The 20,381-nt window shown below is 44.6% G+C and overlaps 1 protein-coding gene across 1 annotated transcript; it reads left to right on the plus strand.

Moving 5' to 3' along the window:
- Positions 1–10,686: 10,686 nt before the first annotated feature.
- On the plus strand, positions 10,687–11,274 carry CCDC184 (coiled-coil domain containing 184). The gene has a single exon (XM_047065652.1). The coding sequence runs from the start codon at positions 10,687–10,689 to the stop codon at positions 11,272–11,274; it is 588 nt and encodes a 195-aa protein (XP_046921608.1).
- The last annotated feature ends 9,107 nt before the right edge of the window (positions 11,275–20,381 follow it).

A 20,381-nucleotide genomic window follows, 5' to 3' on the forward strand; every position in this document is an offset into this window, starting at 1 on the left:
ATGGGAAGCCTTTGGAACATTTAAGCTGGTCTGCGAACAGGCTCAAATCTGAATTTTAGGCAGATTTTTCTAACTGCTGTGGGGAAGAGAGGGAAGGGAAGTGGCAGAGGCAAGGCTGAGATTGAGGAGCTATACAACCCTCTGGACATCAGATAGCAAGAGCCTGAAGGGTGGTGTTGCTTATAGAAATGGGGAGGAGGAAATGGATTAGAAAAGTACCTGTGTAGCTTCCGGTAGTCTTCCTATTTTGAAAAACACACAATCACTTCATGGCTCTTTCACTTTGGATTTGTGGTTAAAATGCAGGCAGTAGGGTGCCAAAATATCACAGAGCTGGACTCAAACATATATAAATCTATTTCTTTCCAAGATAAACTCAGACAAGTAAGACTCGCCCAGTTTTCAGGTCCTCCAAGAGATTCAGGCTCCTTCATCTCAGATATCCATCACTCTCAAGAAGCCCTTTAAGTAGTATAGACATTTTAACGATATTTGTTGTTCCATTCCATGAGCATGAAATGTTTTTCCATTTCTCTGTGTCATCTTCAATTTCTTTCGCAAGTGTCCTATAGTTTTCGGAGTACAGATCTTCTACTTCTTTGGTTAGGTTTATTCTTAGGTGTCTTGCAGTTTTTGGTACAATTGCAAATGGGATCGATTCCTTGATTTCTCTTTCTGCTGTTTCACTATTGGTGTATAGAAATGCAACAGACTTCTGTACATTGATTTGTGTACCCTGAGACTTTACTAAATTCATGTATCAGTTCAACAATTTTTTGGTGGAGTCTTTCAGGTTTTCCATATAATGTATTGTGTCATCTTCAAAGAGTGAAATTTGACTTATTCCTTGCCAATCTGGATGCCTTTTATTTCTTTTTGTTGTCTTATTTTTGAGGCTAGGACTTCCAGCACTATGTTAAATAACAATGGTGAAATTGGACATCCCTGTCTTGTTCCTGACCATAGAGGAAAAGCTCTCAGTTTTTCCCCATTGAGAATTATATTAGCTGTGGGTCTTTTGGAAGTGGCTTTTATGATGTTGAGGTATGTTCCCTCTATCCCTACTTTGTTGAGGGTTGGGTTTTTTTTTTTCTTTTTAAATCAAGAATGGGTGCTGTGCTTTGTCAAATGCTTTTTCTGCATCTATTGAGAGGACCATATCATTCTTGTCCTCTATTTTATTAATGTGGTATATCATGTTGACTGATTTGCAAATATAGAACCACTCTTGCAGCCCAGGAATAAATACCACTAGATTGTGGTGAATTCTTTTAATGTACTGTTGGATTCGATTTGCTAGAATTTGTTCAGAATTTTTGCATCCATGTTCATCAGGGATATTGGCTTGTAATTCTCCTTTTCACTAGGGTCTTTGTCTGATATTGGAATCAAGGTAATGCTTGGCCTCATAGAATCTACATGTTTAATGCAATCTCTATCAAAATGCCACCAGCACTTTTCACAGAGATAGAACAAACAATCCTAAAATTTATATAGAACCACAAAAGACCCTGAATCGCCAAAGCACTCTTGAAAAAGAAAAAAACAAAGCTGGAGGCATCACAATTCTGGACTTCAAGCTATATTACAAAGCTATAGTCACCAAGACAGTACTGGCACAAAAGTAGACATATAGATCAATAGAACAGAATAGAAAATCCAGAAATGGACCCACAACTCTATGGCCAAATAATCTTTGATCAAGCAGGAAAGAATATCCAATGGAAAAAAGACAGTCTCTTCAACAAATGGTGCTGGGAAAACTGGACAGCAACATGCAAAAGAATGAAACTGGGGCACTTTCTTATACCATACAGAAAAATAAATTCAAAATGGATGAAAGAACTAAACATGAGACAGAAAACCATAAAAATTATAGAGGAGAAAAAGGCAGCAACTTTTCTGACACTGGCTGTAGCAACTTCCTACTAGACAAGTCTCTGGAGGCAAAGGAAACAAAAACACAATGAACTATTGGGGCTTCCTCAAGATAAAAAGCGTCTTCACAGTGAAGGAAACAATAAAAAAACGAAAAGGCAACCTATGGAATGGAGAAGACATTTGCAAATGACATATATGATAAAGAATTAGTATCCAAAATCTATAAATAACTTATCAAACTCCACACCAACCCCCCCCCAAATAATCCAGTTAAGAAATGGGCAGAAAACATGAATAGACATTTTCCCAAAGATATACAGATGGCTAAAAGACACATGAAAAGATACTCAACATCACTGACCATAAGAGAAATACAAATTGAAACCACAATGAGATACCATCTCACATCTGTCAGAATTGCTGAAATTAGCACAGGAAACAACAGATGTTGGCAAGGATGCAGAGAAAGAGGAACCCTCTTATACTGTTGGTGGGAATGCAAACTAGTGCAGCCACTCTGGAAAACAGTATGGAGCTTCCTCAAAAAACTAAAATAGAACTACCCTATGACCCAGCAATTGCACTACTAGGTATTACCCAAAGGATACAAAAATACTGATTCAAAGGGGCGCATGCACCCCAATGTTTATAACAGCATTATCAACAATAGCAAAATTATGGAAAGAACCCAAATGTATATGGATTGATGAATGGATAAAGAAGATGTGGTTGTGTGTGTGTGTGTGTGTGTGTGTGTGTGTGTGTGTGGAATATAATGGAATATTATTCAGCCATCACAAAGAATGAAATCTTTCCATTTGCAACAATGTGGATGGACCCAGAGTGTATTATGTCAAGTGAAATAAGTCAGTCAGAGAGACAAATACCATATGATTTCACTCATATGTGGAATTTAAAAAGTGAAACAGATGAGCATAGGAGAAGGAAAAAACAGAGAGGGAGACAAACCATAAGAGGCTCTTAACTACAGAGAACAAACTGAAGGTTGCTGAAGGGGGGGTGGGCAGGGGATGTTAAATGGGTGGTCAGTTTCAAGGAGGGCACTTGTGATGAACACTGGGTATTAATGCAAGTGGTGAATCACTAAATTCTACTCCTGAAACTAATATTACATTATATGTTAACTAACTAGAATTTATATAAAAACTTAAAACGTGAAAAAAAGAAAGCAGCCCTTTAAAAAATCTGACTTAAATGCCTCATCCTGTGTCTTGCCCTCACAGTGGATCAGGGAGTGATGCTGCTATCTATTCTCTGTGCTAGTTTGTTTCAGAGTTAAAAATTTAGAGAAGTTCTTTCTAGCCTTTCCCTCTCTCTCACATCTCTGTTGATTATTTCCTTTCCTCCATTAGACTTTAAATTCAAATTACACCCTGGCATCATCTCGTGCTCCACTCCAAAGAGTGCTTTCTCGATAAGCACTCTTTCCAATGACGAGAATGTCCTCCTAAACACTAATAAAAGTCCACAAGTATGAAGTAGAGGAGACTTAGGGGTCTCACAGACCTCATTACAATTAAACATCAGCAATTTCAATGTTCTAATCATGTGAAATTGTGGGCAGTTTATGAGTTATCACACCTGCAGGTGTCTTGAATGGTACTCATTATTTTGCAGAGCAGCAAAAACCACTAGTGCCATTGGTAGGAGGGAACGGATTTTTAGTAATATAAGAAGCAACTGGGAGCAGTTGTGTGCTACAGTGATGGATGAACTGAGATAGATAGGAGAACAGATATGTAACTCAGGATCGTACTTTAAGGGAAACTAAGCCCCAGCTTAGTGCATTCATTCTGGCAATCACCAGTGAACTCACATAAAATTTCCCTCTGCTTCCTAGAGACTTAGACAACATTGTTGAGAAAAGCAAGATCTTATTGAAATTGTTCTCCTTGGGTTGTTTTAGAGACTAACCTCAATTTCTGGAATATTGTTTTTCTGATCCATGTGTGATGTTTCATTTTACTTTGGTTTTACTGTTCTAGAAAGACTGATCCTTAGATCTCCTTTGTTATGTATTTGATCAATGTGGAGAATTTTTGTGTTGGTTTGATTTGGTTTTAGAAGTAGAGCAGGCACAAACAAGAGGGAAAAAAAGGCTTACATTTTATTACAGTAAAAAGTATCCTGGGCTAACATTACCCTACGTTACTAGTCTACCAATTCAGGAACTCAAACAGAAGAGAAACACTAGTTTTTAAAGCACAGCAACCCTTCTGTTTATAACACCCCTCTCAGTTAGCTATCAATCTTATAACCAGTAGCTTGGTACTTTTTTGGAGCCTGTCTCCAGTAGATTAAGAGTATAAATCAGGAGCTCTCCTTGACATACAGGATGGGGATACACTGCTTGGCATCATCCCATTCTCAAACAACATTGAGGGGAGGAGAGAGCATGCAGTCCTCCGACCTTGAGTTCTGACCAAAACTTGGCCCCATTGTTTTTGAGAGATGGAGAGAGTGGTAGAATATACCACTGGGGGTTCACGTGGGTAGGCAGGTGATAATTCTCATTTCAAAGCCACAAACGCTTGTTTTGCAGGAAGGGGCTACTTCTATGTATCTGATAATAAGTATCATTGTTCAAAGAAATAAGTCACTAACAGGGCCATTTAATTGGGTGAACATAAGCTACAAATCATGAAAGTAAATGGTTGAAACCAAAACAAACAAACAAACAAACAAAAAACGATGCTGCTCTCGAAGATAAGCCAGAGTTGGAGCTCTGCGGGCTACATGTCCTTAAGGGAGATGTTTCTTTTCCTAGATGTGGATTCAGCCTTCATTCATTAATCTATTTGACAAGTATTTCTTGAGCTCAGCACACGTGCCAGGCACTATTCTAGGTGTCGGAGATATCACAGCAAACAAAGTCAAACCTCTGCCCCAATGGAGCTCACTCCCTCGTGGAAAGGCAATAAACAAACAAACAAACAGGTAAAATACAGTATGATGGATGTTAACTGCTATGGAGCAAAGTAAAGCAAAATGAAAGGACTAGAGAGTTCTGGAGTGAAGGGGATCCTTGCACCTTAAAGAAAACAAAGCAGGCATTGGGCCTGTAAACCGTGAAACTTATGGTTGACCATAGAAGATGGAGCTGTTTTCACGTAAGACTTTTTAAAACAGTGGCTTGAGGGGCTGGGTGAAAAAGGTGGGGAGAGGACCCTTCTCCTCACTTCTGTCTAAGATCCCGCACTGTTGCAGTACTTTGAGGATGTGGGTCACCTTTTGGGGACCCAGTGTGTGACACCATCACGAATAGTAGTGTGGTCCCCACATGTGTGTAATGGAATGGAAGCATAGTGCACCCTCATAGTCGCTGCTAAAATGCAGTTGGCAATGCCTTGCTTATCCTTGGTATACTACCTCGTAGCAAAAAGGAAGTGGTAGAAGCTACCTCTGATACTATTTTAGGGTCTCTGAGAGGCATGGAGAGAGAGCATAACTAGATGTAACAGTAAGAGTGAGACCACAACATTTTGTATGAGTTGTCTACAATAGAATACTACAGATTGCTCAGGATACAACAGGCGGGAAGAGGCTGGGAAGTCTGCATAAGTCAGTATAGAGGAACACTATATTTCTATACATTCCTTTAAATGGAAGGGCAGACATACCAGAGTCCATACCCTGCCCAGATGCTTAGACAGAGTTTCCTCCAAATTGGACCGATACTCTGGGAGAGGCAATTTGTCAAGCAAAATTGTCCTATGGCACCAAAAATTTATGAGTGTTCTCGGGTGGTAAAGCATCATCAGTGCCTGTTGAGGATTCTGACTTGGGGCCAAACCAGTCCCTGAGCTGTTGGCAACTTTCTGGGTGCAGAAAACACATGGAAATGATGGAGGGTGCATGAGGCCCTGTACCAGGCATCATGGGTGGCCCCAGAGCTCCAAATGCCAGTCTGTGGCCAACTACCCAGCAACACTTGGACTGGAACTAGTCCTGCCAGAGTGGCACATGATAAATGATTGGACATAATACACTGAGAGAAGAAATAAGCCTCTGCTGGTGTTGCCACAAAGAAGCTGTTGCAGTGGGTAATGCAGAAAGGGGAGACAGGGTGAACACCAGCACAACAAGTTTAATTGGAATGACGGGTTATTTGTAGTGGAAATTCGGACTGCATAAGAAGTTGGAAGGTCCCCTGGAATTCTTGCTTTGAGTAAAGCTGATATAGAAGAGAAAGAAATGTAGGGGGAATGGTCTTTTTAAGACTCCTAAAAATAGTTCAAGGGCATAGAACAAGCCACTGGAAGTCTTGCTCAGACTTAAGTGAGGGTGTGGGTGCATAGGTGCGTGTGTGTGTGTGTCTATGGTCATGTCTGTGACAATAGAGTTCTTGAGAGTGTGGACGGTTGGACACCCTCTCCAAGCTGGAGGCTTATAGTAGCTCAGGGTCCTTGCAAACTACCATGCCCATTTCTCTGTACAAGAGTAAAGGAAATGAGCAAAACAGGCTGTCTGTAACACCAGGCAGAGTTTGGTGAGAGACCAAACTCACAACAATGGGTGTTCTCAGTCTTTCTTGCCCCCTAGGAAGGAGACCCCTGTCACTGAGAATGGTGCAGAATGGAGAACAAAAATCAAAGGAGCTGAAACAAGGACCAGGAGTTCCTTCCTGCAGAAGAGAAAAAGAATACATCCAAGAAGTGAAGTAAGCAGGGGAATGAGAAAACAAAGGCCAGGCTTGAGAGAAAGTTTGGGGGTGTCTGCAGAGAAAGGAGAGGGGATGGCAGCTACAGCTATGTCACGATGTACAAGATGAATAGAGAAGGAGGGAAGAAAAGTTGAAGATCTTTTGCTCTGTGCTGGGAATGCAAATTCCTTTAGAGTTTTCCCAGAGACTATAATAAACTATAATAAATAATAAATAAAGAATAAAAAACTATAATAAAGTCCCAGAGACTAATATAAATTGCTTTTTAATTCTTTTTGGCTATTGGATGTGTTTCTTTTGAATGTGACATCATGCTGAGATGCCATAAGGCAACTCAATGCCGTAAGACTTACATCTGGGGAGTACTGTCTGGGATCATGGACCTAAGGTATAGCAGTCAGTTCTACTTTGATTTTGATCATCACTCTAGATCTGGGTCAAGTGAGCATCTTCATCATGGCTGTTGGAGTTACAGTGCAAAAAGTATACCAGCTATATTAAAGAGAAACTGGAAATAAACTGGATGCCAGTTAGAGGAAAATGGCAGAGACTACTGACAATTACCATTCTAGTGAGGCTGTGATGTTTGGAACTAGGTGTACCTGATGGAGACCTGTATCTATGCTCCATGGAATCTCTTCACTCCACTGGCTCATGAGACTGGGATGAAGGAATAGAACAACTAAGGTGGTTTCTGGAAGGTAAGAGAAAGACAGGAAGCATAAGGGGTTATTATTATTATTTTTTTTTTGCTATGTGGCATACATGATATGTGTGAATACTCTAATGACATGGCCAGAGTACCCATTCAGCCCTCTTTTGCATGGGAATGGACCCATTCAACAAACCCTAGGGCACTGGTGTCCAGAGGTCCCAGCCCTGAAACCTGGCCAGTTGACTGAGGTTCCTTCACTCTCTGCATCTGTCTCTCTTATTTTTCAGAGGCTAGACCCTTCTCCCATTTTCCCTAGTCCCATTTTTACACACAATTCCTAAAATGATCTGGTTCTGAATCTGATGCACCGATTGTCTCCTCCTTACATTTTCAAGTCCTGCTACTGGTCTACTCCCCAACTTCCTGCCTACCCTTGACTCTCAAATGTCTGACCTGGAACTTGGCTGGATCAGTCACACCCCTTGATCTCTGCACCTGTCTCCCATGTTCTTTTGTGCTTCTCCAATAATTTCCCCTCCCTCTAGGCTCAGACCCCCTGTACTCTCAGCAGACTTCATGCTAACATCTCTGGGCAGCATGATGTAATCTTATGCTTAAAAGCCTTAACATACATGGTATCCTCAACAATAGTGGCAAAAAGCCCTGTATGATGACATAACCCAGCTCTCACTATATGGGGACTATGTTTAATGTAAGATTGAAGCTAAGATGGGAGGCCCTATACTAGGGACAGGGTTACTCTTTACAGGTAGAAGGCAGGGACCCACCTGAAAGGTGAGAAAGCTGGCAAGATGCAATCAACCACGTGAAGTGCTGGTCAAGAATGTGAAGTCACAGACCCTGGCAAAAAAACCTGAAATTCATGTCTTTTCTGGCTATAGCAGAACTCTCCAGGAAAGGATGAACAGTGGGGTTGAACCTGTATGCCTGAGAATATGCTTGCTATCTTATGATTAGAAGCTTATGCTGTAGAAGCTCAGCTCTCTCTCTCTCTCTCTCTCTCTCTCTCTCTCTCTCTGTGTGTGTGTGTGTGTGTTGTCTCTGTTTCTAGTTTTCCTATAGTTTTTCTGGTAAAAGTCTTTTTTTTCTGGTAAATACTAGTCCACTTTGGCTGTGCTTAGGAAAGCCAAATATTTCTGTCGTCTCCTAAGCTTTAGGAATAATCCGTGGGGAACAGGGTGGAGGCAGAAGTAATAACCAAGGTGAGAGAGCCGCAAGTTTGGGGAATGGACAAAGGAATGAGCAAGCAAATAGGACTGCATCATTTATTTTAGGAAATATCACACCGTAGGGGTTTTGATTTGTTCATATAGTTGTTTTGGGAAAACAAATTTCTAAAGGCTGTTAAGTACTTGATTATATCGGCAATGCCTTAGGTTAAATATTCTACTTTTAGGTTATTTCCCCACTTATTTCTATTTTAATAGTGAAACAGGCATAAGCCAAACGGTTCTTTAGCTCTGGGAAAGTTTCTTTGGGTCAGCCCCGCTCTTCCTTACCAGGGAAACCCAAAGGTAACACGTTTGCTAAGGCTGAACTACTAGTGTGCAAAACACTCAGCTGTACCTAGCTCTTCCCCATCTTGAAGTGATACAGTTTGTTTCTCCTCCTTAAATTTATTTCTTCTCTTGAAATTCATTTTTAGTTTCCGGCCACTTGGCGTCTCCAATTTACTAGGGTCATTTACTAGTTAGTATGCTGCTGACCAGGTGCTTTTGCTTCTCAATCTCAAGTCATCTGTAAATATATTAAATTCAAATTTTCTTTCTTACCCACCCCCCTTCTCCACTCCACCTCTCCAATAGGGAAAGGAGTTGTCACAAAGGTTGAGACACTCAGTGGGTGTCTGTACGTGGCCACTGGGCCTGCGGAGGGGAAACTGCTTTCACACCCATCCCCCCATGTCCTTACCCATCCCTTCCACACACAGCCAACAGTTTACCCTTTTACCTGTGAGCTGTTGCAGAATGTTATTCGGAGTTAGGAATAATCTAGATTACCCAGTCCAATGCCCTAACAGATCAGGAAAATTATTTATCCAAGGCTTCTGAATTAAATGGCAAAAACAAAATTGAATTCAGATCTCCTAAACTCAACTCTGTGTGGGTTGCGGAGTTCTGGAAGAGGGAACGGGGGGCATGGTGGTTCTTGTTAAAATATTCGTTCAACATACACAGAGAGCATTTACTTACTACGTGCCAGGCACTATTTTCGGTGCTGGGGACTCCGCGGTTGAGGGCGCGGAGACACAAAATCTCTGCCCTTATGGAGCTTTCGTTCTCAAAACTTAAGTACTTTGCCCCACCATCCTGCAGAAACTCCCAGTGCCGTAGGAACGGTTGGGGCTCATCTCAGACGGGAGGGAATCCCACCCTTTCTTAGCTTCTGTGCTAACCACGCGGCGAGGGCTGATTCACTGCAGGAGCCGGAGGGAAAGGCGACAGACACCCTGCGTAGTGCCCTCCCCACCCTCTGCACCGCCGGGGCGCCGCGGCGCCCCAGTTCCAGTCTGGGACCAGCGTCGGCCTCTCCACCCTCTCTGCTCTCCTGCGGACGGCTGGAGGACACAGAAGCAGGACCCGGCTCTGGCGCCGTCCTCTGAGAAAGGATTGCGGGTGGGTGAAAATCCTTCCAAGGCGGTCGCGCTCAGGGTCTAGCACCCAGACGGGGGGAGGGACGATGTCTCCCCGACCTGGGGTTTCATGCAGCAAACTGCTCTCTCATGCTGCCCGATTAAACATCGCAGCCACACGCTCTCTCCACTCAGCGGAGGCCACTGCGGCGTCCCCTCCCCTCCTGCCCCACCCGCCCGTTCCGACTCCCGAGCCCCACTGCAGCTTCGCAACCATCCTTCCTTTTCTTCCCTACTTCCTGGTTGCCATGGAGACACACGTCATTTACGTGCCGTGCGTCGCCTTGGAAACAGGGGAGCATCCGCGGCGAGGCCGGGAGACCCGCCCCTGCCACTCCAAGCACACTCGCGGGCGCTGCCCGTTAATGGCCGGGGGTATTCCCGAGCGGTACCCGCTGCTGGCCTCCGCCCGGGCCCCTCCGCGAGCGCTTCTGTGACCCAGAGAACCCGCGGGTCCTCGCAGCTCGTGGCGCCGGGAGAGCGGCGCTGACACGGGCGCAGTTCGGGAGGCGAGGCAGGTCTGGGCGCTTTCGCCCCGGGGCAAGCCGGAGAGTCGCCGGCCCGGGACTCTCGCCGGGTCCTCGTCCCGCCGGCTCTTTCCGGCCTCCCCCGATCCTGCCCGCGCCCTCCGCCCGGGACTCGTCTCCTCACGTCGGCTCCCCGCCCTCTCGGGAGCCTCCTCTGCCCTCGGTTCCTCCCCGCCCCTCCGGGGACCTCTCCCCCTTCCCCGTCCCTCTCCCCCACCTCACCCCCCAACCCCGGAGGCCGGGCTGGACCGGACCCAGAGCCGCCACCGCCCGCTTCTGCCATTCAATGGAGGACGGTCTGCTGGAGATCATGACCAAGGACGGCGGCGACATGCCGGCACCTCTGGAGGTGTCCACCGTGCCGGCCGTGGGGGACGTGATCTCCGGGGAGTACAACGGCGGCATGAAGGAACTGATGGAGCACCTGAAGGCCCAGCTGCAGGCCCTGTTTGAGGACGTGAGGGCCATGCGGGGGGCCCTGGACGAGCAGGCCTCGCACATCCAGGTGCTCTCGGACGACGTGTGCGCCAACCAGCGGGCCATCGTCTCCATGTGCCAGATTATGACCACGGCGCCCCGCCAGGGCGGTCTGGGCGTGGTCGGCGGCAAGGGGAGCTTCCCGGGTGCCCGCCAAGAGCCGGAGACCCCTTCGCCTGGGATCGGGGACAGCGGTTTGCTGGGTCGCGATCCCGAGGACGAGGACGACGATGAAGAAGAGGAGAAGGAGATGCCCAGCTCCGCCACACCCACTAGTCACTGTGAGCGCCCCGAGAGCCCCTGTGCTGGTCTCCTTGGGGGGGACGGGCCACTTGTGGAGCCCCTCGATCTGCCCGACATTACCCTGCTGCAGCTGGAGGGCGAGGCCTCTCTGTGAGGGGACTCCGAGGGGGCACTACTTTCCCGGGCTGGCTTTGGGTTTCCGAGTGCATGACGCGAGGGGACTGAACGGTGCGGTGCAGCATGCTTCACTCCGACCGCTGCTCATGTGGGTCAGGCAGAGAGACTCCCTCGAGGAAGGATTTATAGGGTGAAGGACTTTGGGAGCGTCAAGAATCCCTTCTGCCCAACCGAGGGAGACGTAGCAAACTGCGGAAAGGTGAGGTTCCGGGAGAGGAAGCGCCCATCTCTGGACTCCCTTCCACCCCCTACCCTGCCCATTCCCCCTCCCCGGTCAACAGGAGAACCCCTGAATTGTGTAAATAAAATTCTGCTTTTTCTATTCTGAAAAAGGACTTATCTAGGACTATGGCAAATAATCTCTTAACGATTTACCTAGAAACTAAGGAATTGGGGGTATTCTGTTCTGGCAACAGAAAATTTACCCTTCTGCTGAAATCCAAGATATTCAGCGCTCTGCAGAAGCCTCTCCCCCTCACAGATCTCTGCGGCTGCTGATTGGTAAAGGAAGCTTGAGGAGGGAACTGCAGCCCTAGGAATCTAAGTGAATGGGGTTCCAAGGGCCCCTGGGCTGGGAGGAGCTGGCTATGAATGTGCATGAAGACATAATAGCTCAACCTCTAGGATTTTTGCATGCAGAGCGGATCCTGCCTTGTCACTGACTTCATCTGGGATTGCTTTATCCACTCACTGGGGCTTAGAGAACAAAGAGCCCAGTACACAGGCAGAGACTTGGGGGTGCTCAGCAGCAGCCCAGATTTAGGGGACGTTTGAGGGACTCTTGGAGGCTGCAGCCAAAAACTGTCTCTCTCCTGGCTACACCTGCTTAACTTCAGTTCCTTTTCCTGTCAATTTGTCCCTGCCCGCTGCCTCTCGGTGTTGCCTCCATAATGTCTTGTGTGTGTTACGTATGTCGACTTGTGCAGTAGTGTGTGAGCCCTGAGGGGCAGGGCTTGTGGCTCTGGTGTTAGGTTCAGGGGGCTTCAGACCCTTCTGTGAGCCCCAGGCTATCATGGCGCTTTCCCCTCTCCTTTCCTCTTTTCCCTCACAACCAGGGCATGGAGCATGTGGCTGTCCTGAGGTTCTTAACTGATGTGCCTCCCTTCCACCTCCTCGAGTAGTGACTTTGTGTGCCCTTTCTCCTCCACTGTGTATTCCTTCTCAATGCTTTCCTTGGTGTTAACCTTAATAAAGAGGCGTCATCTCCCCTCCTTGCTGACTGGTACTAGGGGGATGTCAGGGTGGGGCTTCTGGGCCCGTTACATGGACCAGGGCTTAGTTGGGACTGCACAAGCCATGCCTTCCCTCCTCTCTCCTTACCTCCGGTTCCAAGGAGTTGACTGACCCTGAACTGGTCAGGACACACACTGCCAACTCAACCTACTTTCCCTTCCATCCTGGACCTTGAACTCAAGCTGGACAGGGGAGAAGGAGAGGGTATGTGTTGAGACTCCCAAACTAACATCAGTTTTTAGTAGCTGAACTCCAGGTGTGCAAGTGACTTCTTTTCAGTGAAGCACCTGGTCCCTGGGAGATGACTTCCAAATCTGAGTCCTGGAATGGCAGGCATGACACCTGTTCCATGGGAGGGTTAGGGATGCGGTATTGTGGGTATTGTTTGGGAGGGATTGCCCGGGATCTCTGGGAGTAGAGTGACACATCACAAAAGAAACCACAAATAACTGCCTCAGGCCTCTAGTGGAGACCGCTGGTAAGGTATTCCCCGTGGAGCTTAGACTGACATCAGCTATTGTCTGCTCCCTTGGGCAATGGAATTTCCCAAGGCTGTCCCAAACAAATTTGGGAGAAGAATGAGTTGGAATGCTCTGTGTGTGTGTGTGTGGTGTGCATGGGGTGTGTGTGTGTGTATGTGTGTGTATGTGTGTGTGTGTGTGTGTGTGTGTGTGTGTGTGTGTGTTCTTGCTACTGCTTGCTGTGGAGAGGTTGAAAGAGCACTGGAATCACAGATCTGGGTTTGAATCTCAGTTCCAACACTGAATGACTGTTTGAGACTTGGTTTACTGCTTGAGACTTAATTTCTGCGTGTGTAAAATGGGGACAAGAAGTTGTTAGACCTGTAGAAATTCTTGTGCAAATGTTAGTTTTTTTATAGTTTTCTTGGGATGGGGATGGTAGTGACTGGCTCCTCTGGGAAAACAAAACTACCTTGAGAAGGTGCTAGAAGCTCTCTTTTTATATAATCCTTCTCTGTCTAATGAACTCTTTAACTTTCAGGAGAATCAAATAAAGGCGTATGATGAGATTCCCGAGGTGATATGGGCCTCATCATAAATGTCATGCAGTTACAGGCCAAAAAGATTTTCGGGGCCAGCCCTGTATACATAGGATAACCAGAGGAAGCTGTGGGTTGTTCAGTGGTTGGGGAATGTGTGCTGGGGCCCTAGAGAGGGTAGCTGAAGCATATTTGTGGGGAACTATCCCCAAAGGCTGGGAAATAGTTTCCTGTTATAGTTCCAGCATTTAACACCAATAACAATAACATCTGTCACTTACTGAGCATTCACAGTGTGCCAGACACTGTTCACTTTTATCTCCAACAAGAAGTAAGCACTATTTTTATTCTCACTTAACAGTTTCAGAAACAGACGCCAAGACTTTCTCAAGGTCACACAGCTAGTGCTTGGCTTAGCTTAGCTGGCTTTAAGAACGAGGACTTAAACCCAGGTCTTCTGACTTAAAGAACCCTAAATTGGAACTGCTGTGTTAATTGCTCTGTTATTTAGATCTTCAGGCCCCTTATTTCCCCAGTCAAGAGTCTCAGAGTCCTGAAAAGGAAATAGCATTAGGTTTGGTCTCTTCATCTTCTCAGAATAAGAAATGGAAGTTCAAGTTTTGGTTAGTGGCTCTCATCAGAGTCTAGTGGACGATAACATAATGATGGCACTGAGAAGATGGCCTTCTGGACGTGCTTCTTGAGAGGAAGGAGCCAATGCTCCTGGGTATTCCCCAACATGGCTTCATTCTTGTGCCTCTTTCCTGGGTCCTGTGGCTCAGATTCTGCAGAGTCTGACAGGAATCACAAGCAGTTTAGCCCATTAGGCTCTATAGGTCTGGTTGAGCTCTTTACCGTTTGGCTCCATTTCAGTTCTCCTTCCTATGCCCACTGTCCTAAACGTGTCATAAGTCCCTTAGCCCTGGGCCTCCTAAAAGTTCTCCAGCGATTCCTCCCAAGTCCAGATTAAAATCTCCCCAGAAAAAAACAGTCCTTCAGCTTTTTAAAGTCACCTGTACCAGCATCTCCTAGGGGGGGCAGCACAGTTGTTCTCCCATCATCTTATTTCTCCCTATTCCCTATCCTCCTCTTGCATTTCTCCTTTGGGATGCTCCTGATGAGTGAGCTTCAGGTGAGATTCCTAACCTGGGACTCATGGACAGGGTCCCTGTTGAACTTCGCCGGGACACAGCTTCTTGAAATTGAATGCAAAATTCTGTAAGTATCAATATTCCTTAGAGAGATCTGTTGTTTCAATGTAATTCTTAAAGGTAAGAATTAAGCAAAAAAGAATCACTGAGCTAAAGAATAATGAGGCTTTTTAACTTGAAAAATACCAAAGAAGAAATTTCCCTGCCGAACTGGTACTGTATTGCACCTTTGCCTCCTGGGACCTCCAGAGTATTTCCTACTTTGAATTGAAATCTTCACATAAATCTGATTACTCACCACCTATGCAACAAGTTCAAATTATATCAACACACATTAAAATGTGCTAAGAATCCTGTCTCCCATTATTTCCAAGTCTTCTCATACTTGGGAGTTTGCCAGAGCACTGCTGATGTGTAAAGGTGAGGAGATGCACCCTGTCCCCCCAAAGCTTTGTGCTGCACTTTATGTTGGGGCCTAACATGGCACTGCATGTAACTCACCATAACTCTGTTGCTGCGGATATTGATTTCTAAGGGAAATCTCTCAGAGTTAGTTCTTAATCTCAAAATGAAAAGACCTACACTTTCATAGAAATAAGGTACAACTTGAACCTGGTACAACTAAACTCTGTTCTAGAGAAATAATAATATTGTTATTTTTAAGTGCTGATTTGTTTTTTTTTATTTTTTTTTTTAAATTTTTTTTTCAACGTTTTTATTTATTTTTGGGACAGAGAGAGACAGAGCATGAACGGGGGAGGGGCAGAGAGAGAGGGAGACACAGAATCAGAAACAGGCTCCAGGCTCCGAGCCATCAGCACGGAGCCTGACGCGGGGCTCCAACTCCCGGACCGCGAGATCGTGACCTGGCTGAAGTCGGACGCTCAACCGACTGCGCCACCCAGGCGCCCCTGATTTGTTTTTTTTTTAACATTTTTTTAACGTTTATTTATTTTTGAGACAGAGAGAGACAGAGCATGAACGGGGGAGGGGCAGAGAGAGAGGGAGACACAAAATCCGAAACAGGCTCCAGGCTCTGAGCAGTCAGCACAGAGCCCGACGCGGGGCTCGAACTCCCGGACCGCGAGATCATGACCTGAGCTGAAGTCGGACGCCCAACCAACTGAGCCACCCAGGTGCCCCAGTGCTGATTTGTTTTAAGAGAGAGCAAGCACGAGAGAGCACGGACATGTGAGCGGAGGAGGGGCAGAGAGAGAGGGAGAGAGGGAATCCCAAGCAGGCTCTGCACTGTCAGTGCAAAACCTGATGCTGGACTCGATCCCACGAACTGGGAGATCATGACCTGAGCTGAAATCAACTTGGATGCTTAATTGACTGAGCCACCGAGGCACCCCAATACTTATTTTTATAAGAGATGCAAAATGGCCTCCAACATAAATATGCATTTTTATGTGTTACCACAGACTATGGTCTCTGCTTGATATGTGTAATGAAATGGCTCACTTAGAAGTTTTCCCAGAACTAAGAAACAGTTCTTTCCCCAATATACTCAATTTTATACTTCTCGCAAGACAGAAAACTGCATCTTTGCAAAGGCAGGTTTTCCTAGGCACCTTTCCACAGGTACATGCCTAGGGATAGAAATTCAGCCAAAATACTCTGTGACAGTAAGCAATTATATAGAAGTACAAAAGGAGTATTCTTGAATCTTTTATCCCAACTACCACTTCCCCCCAACTTCTAGATTGTCCCCAGAAGGTAAATTCCCTCACAGAAGCACAGCCTTTCTGCTTGGAAGCACTGTGCTTGTGGAAGGAAGTCGGCTCTGTAAATAATGCTGTCATGGTGCCACCTGGCGAGGAATAGGGACATTACAAGGAGACCCTCTGAATTTATGGCTTTCAATTCAGCAAGCCCTACCAAATGCTTACTAAAGGCCTGGCTCTTTGCCAAATAGTGGGTGGCAGGGGAAGCTGAATAAATAGAATGTATTTGAACAATATAAAAACCAACTGCAATAAACTCCTAACTGGTCTCCCCTGGCCTCTCACATACCTATAATCCTGAAGGTAAGTCTTCCTAAACCACAGCTCTGAACATTTATCCTCCTCAGAAATCTACATCATGTCCCTATTACTTCTTGAATTAAGTATAAAATCCAGTGGTTGTAGGGAGTCAAGGTCCCCTTGGATAAGACCCTGGCATACTTTTTTTTAACCCATACATTTATTTCCCAGGTACGCTGTCTAGCCATCATTCCATCTTTGGAAGTCTGTATCATCCAGTCAGCTAGAAATGATTCCCAAGGGTATCCCAGTTCTTTTAATCTTTGGATGAGTAGACTGGACGAGTCCCTCCTGGCCCTTGACTCCATTTCTCTTAGTCATTCTTCCCAAGTGCAGTCAGATGCAAATCTCTCCTCTAGAAAAGGGATTTCTGCAGCCTTGGTCACCTGTACCAGCTTCTCATGGGGTCTGGGAAGGCTGCTTTTCCCTCTTCTCTCTCTTATGCTACCTGCAAACGGTTAAGTCCCCAGAAGGGGTATGTAAAACTTTTTGATTATGAATTTGTGCTTTTATTTCTAGGAATTCAATTCATTGCTTTCATCCAATTCTTAAAGAGACCTATAAAATGAAAAGGTTAAACAAACCCTGTAGTCAAAATAAGTTATTTACCATTCCCCACAAATTCCCACTTTCCCACATCTGATTCTTTGCTCATTCTCTTTACTCTTCCTGCTCCATTCTGTCTCTGCCAGTTGGAATCCTACCAGTTCTTTGAGGTCCTTCTCAAATGCTACTTCCTTCATGGAGTCTTTCCTAATGTGATCTCTTCCTCCTTTAAATATCTAAATCTTTTATTTTAAACTTTTAAAAATGTTTGTTATTTTTTTTGAGAGAGAGAGAGGCAGACAGAGCATGAGCAGGGGAGCAGAGAGAGAGGGAGACACAGAATCCCAAACAGGCTCCAGGCTCCAAGCTGTCAGAACAGAGCTGGACTCAGGGCTTGAACCCACAAACCGTGAGATCATGACCTGAGTTGAAGTCAGAAGCTTAACTGACTGAGCTACCCAGGCACCTCATGAATATCCAAATCTTTTTGTTGGTACTTCTTTTGGGGATAATTATTATATTTTCCTTACTTCTATTGTTTATTTACTCACTTCTGTTATTTATGTGCTTGTTATTCCCCCTTCCAGATTATGAATATCTTGAGGGCTGGAACTTCTTTCTAATTTTTATATTCTCTTAAGTATTTACCATATGTTATTGACTTTAAGGCATCATCAATTGTGACACATAATTATTTTAGGTGCCATTAAGAGCGAAAAAAAACACTGCCAATTAAACTTTCACTATGCTTTATCAATTTTATTTAAAAATTTTATTCCATTTATTTATTTATTTATTTTTAATTTTTTTTTTCAACGTTTATTTATTTTTGGGACAGAGAGAGACAGAGCATGAACGGGGGAGGGGCAGAGAGAGAGGGAGACACAGAATCAGAAACAGGCTCCAGGCTCCGAGCCATCAGCCCAGAGCCTGACGCGGGGCTCGAACTCACGGACCGCGAGATCATGACCTGGCTGAAGTCAGACGCTTAACCGACTGCGCCACCCAGGCGCCCCTTTTATTCTGTTTAAAAAGTTTATTTAGAAAGACTTATTTAGAAAGAGACGGGTTTTTTTTTTTGTATCACTCCAAAGCACACAAATATAATTTAAAGTCATTATGGTATTCTTATAATTTCTTCATATTGAGTCTGACACTTCTGAATCACTTTTGACTCAAGGTTGTTGATGTCTGTTATTTTTCCAAACATTATATTCTCTGGGTCATTTTAAGTGTTAGCGAAGCAGCATTTCTTAAAAAGAGAGCTTCGCTATTGTCTCTGGCAATTTATTCCAGGCCAAAAAAATCTATTCTGCAAGTTTTAAAGCTGGAACTTTTTGATCTTGCCAGAAAGTGTTCAAGGAATATTTTCAGACAACAACCAGAACGAATATTCCTTCAAATGGTCCTTGAATGGTCAATTAACTGAAACATCAAGGGGTTGTAGATTTCCAGTCATACCACCTAGAATAACAACTAGGCCCAGGCATGTGTAGGCAATGACAACAATGTCATGACTGCTGCTTGGCCAACAGTGATTGTAAGCTGACATTGATTACTGATTATGAGACACATCCCATTTCAGAAGTGTTAAAATGGGGGAGTGGGAAGTATATTTGGAATTGATGAAATCAGTAGCATGGGAACTTCCTTATAATCAGAAATAAATGTTTGAGCCTTAAATACAGAATTTAAAAAAAATACAGAATTTTAGAACTGGTAATAAAAAAATATGTCCCCATCTCTTAGAATCTTCAAAAGTGTTACTGCTGAAAGAAATCTTAGTGATGATCATATAGCCATTTTATTTATTTATGTGTTATTTTTATTTTATTTTAGAGAGAGAGAGAGAGAGCACAAACTTGAGCAGGGGAGATGGGTGGAGGGAGAGAGAGGGTGAGAGAGAGAAAAAGAGAGAGTCTTAAGTCCATGCTCAGCATGGAGCCCAACGTGGGGCTCATTCCCATGACGCTGGGATCATGACCCGAGCCAAAATCAAGGGTTGGATGATCAACCGACTGAGCCACCCAGGCACCCCAATATAACCATTTTATGTATAACTCAGATGTCTGAAGAGGCTGCTATGTCCCTTAGAGATCTGATTAAATTTGGTCCAAATTCAAATGCCAAAATCTGGGAATTCCACAGGATTCCATACATGCCTGTAGCATCTTATGGTTTATTTTCCTTTTGCTTCTTTCTGCATCCACAATCCTGAGTCCATGCAAGCTGCCTCAGTTTGACTTCTTATCAGCTCTTGGACACATAAAACAGCCCTTTCACTGGTTTCAATAACAAATATAACCTTACTAGGTACTGAAAAATTTTTACTGTAGACTTGAATAAAAAAAGATGAGGGAGAAGTGATCACAAGGAGAGTTCCCATTGAGGAGTTTATGCCTTTCACAGGCTCCTCTACCCTATCCTTTCTTTACTCTCTTCTTCCTCCTGCCTGCTCCAGAGTAACAAGCAAATTCTTTCTCTTATTTTGAAAAAAATAGTTTCTCTCCCATTTAGTGCCTGGATGAGAGAAATTTACCTTATTCTACTCCAAGCACTTTATAAAAAAGTGTAGTCTCCTGCAGTGAATATATGATGCCATTGCATATAACTAAAGAAATAGATGAGATGACATACCCAAGGTTGCATAGTTAATGACAATATCAGAACCAGAACTCTGTCTAAATTATATAGATCAGTGTTGTTTTTTTAACCCATTAAATGGTACTGCACATTTCTCTGCTACAAGTAGTTCTTTTTTAATGTTTATTTGTTTTTTGAGGGGGGGGGAGGGACAGAGAGAGATGGAGACAAAGAATCTGAAGCAGGCTCAAACCCATGAACCACAAGATCATGACCTAAGCTGAAGTAGGATTCTCGACTGAGCCACCCAGGTGCCCCATCTCTGCTATTAGTAGTTATAATATACTAACTGGTGGTTCAGCTTCAATAATAAAAAGGGCAAGTCAACATTCCTTTAGAACAGGTGAATAATTCTTATAAGCATGAAGGAAAAAGACACCCAAGAAGGAAACCATGACTGAGTCAATTTGCCAACAAGTATTTACCAACTGCCTACTATGTATCATGGAAGGTGGTAGGCACTGGGGCAGACTCTAAGAAGTCA

Source organism: Lynx rufus, unplaced genomic scaffold (assembly GCF_022079265.1).
Source record: "Lynx rufus isolate CCGP_SWC_20201006 ecotype Redwood Valley unplaced genomic scaffold, mLynRuf1.p SCAF_7, whole genome shotgun sequence".
Taxonomy (NCBI): domain Eukaryota; kingdom Metazoa; phylum Chordata; class Mammalia; order Carnivora; family Felidae; genus Lynx; species Lynx rufus.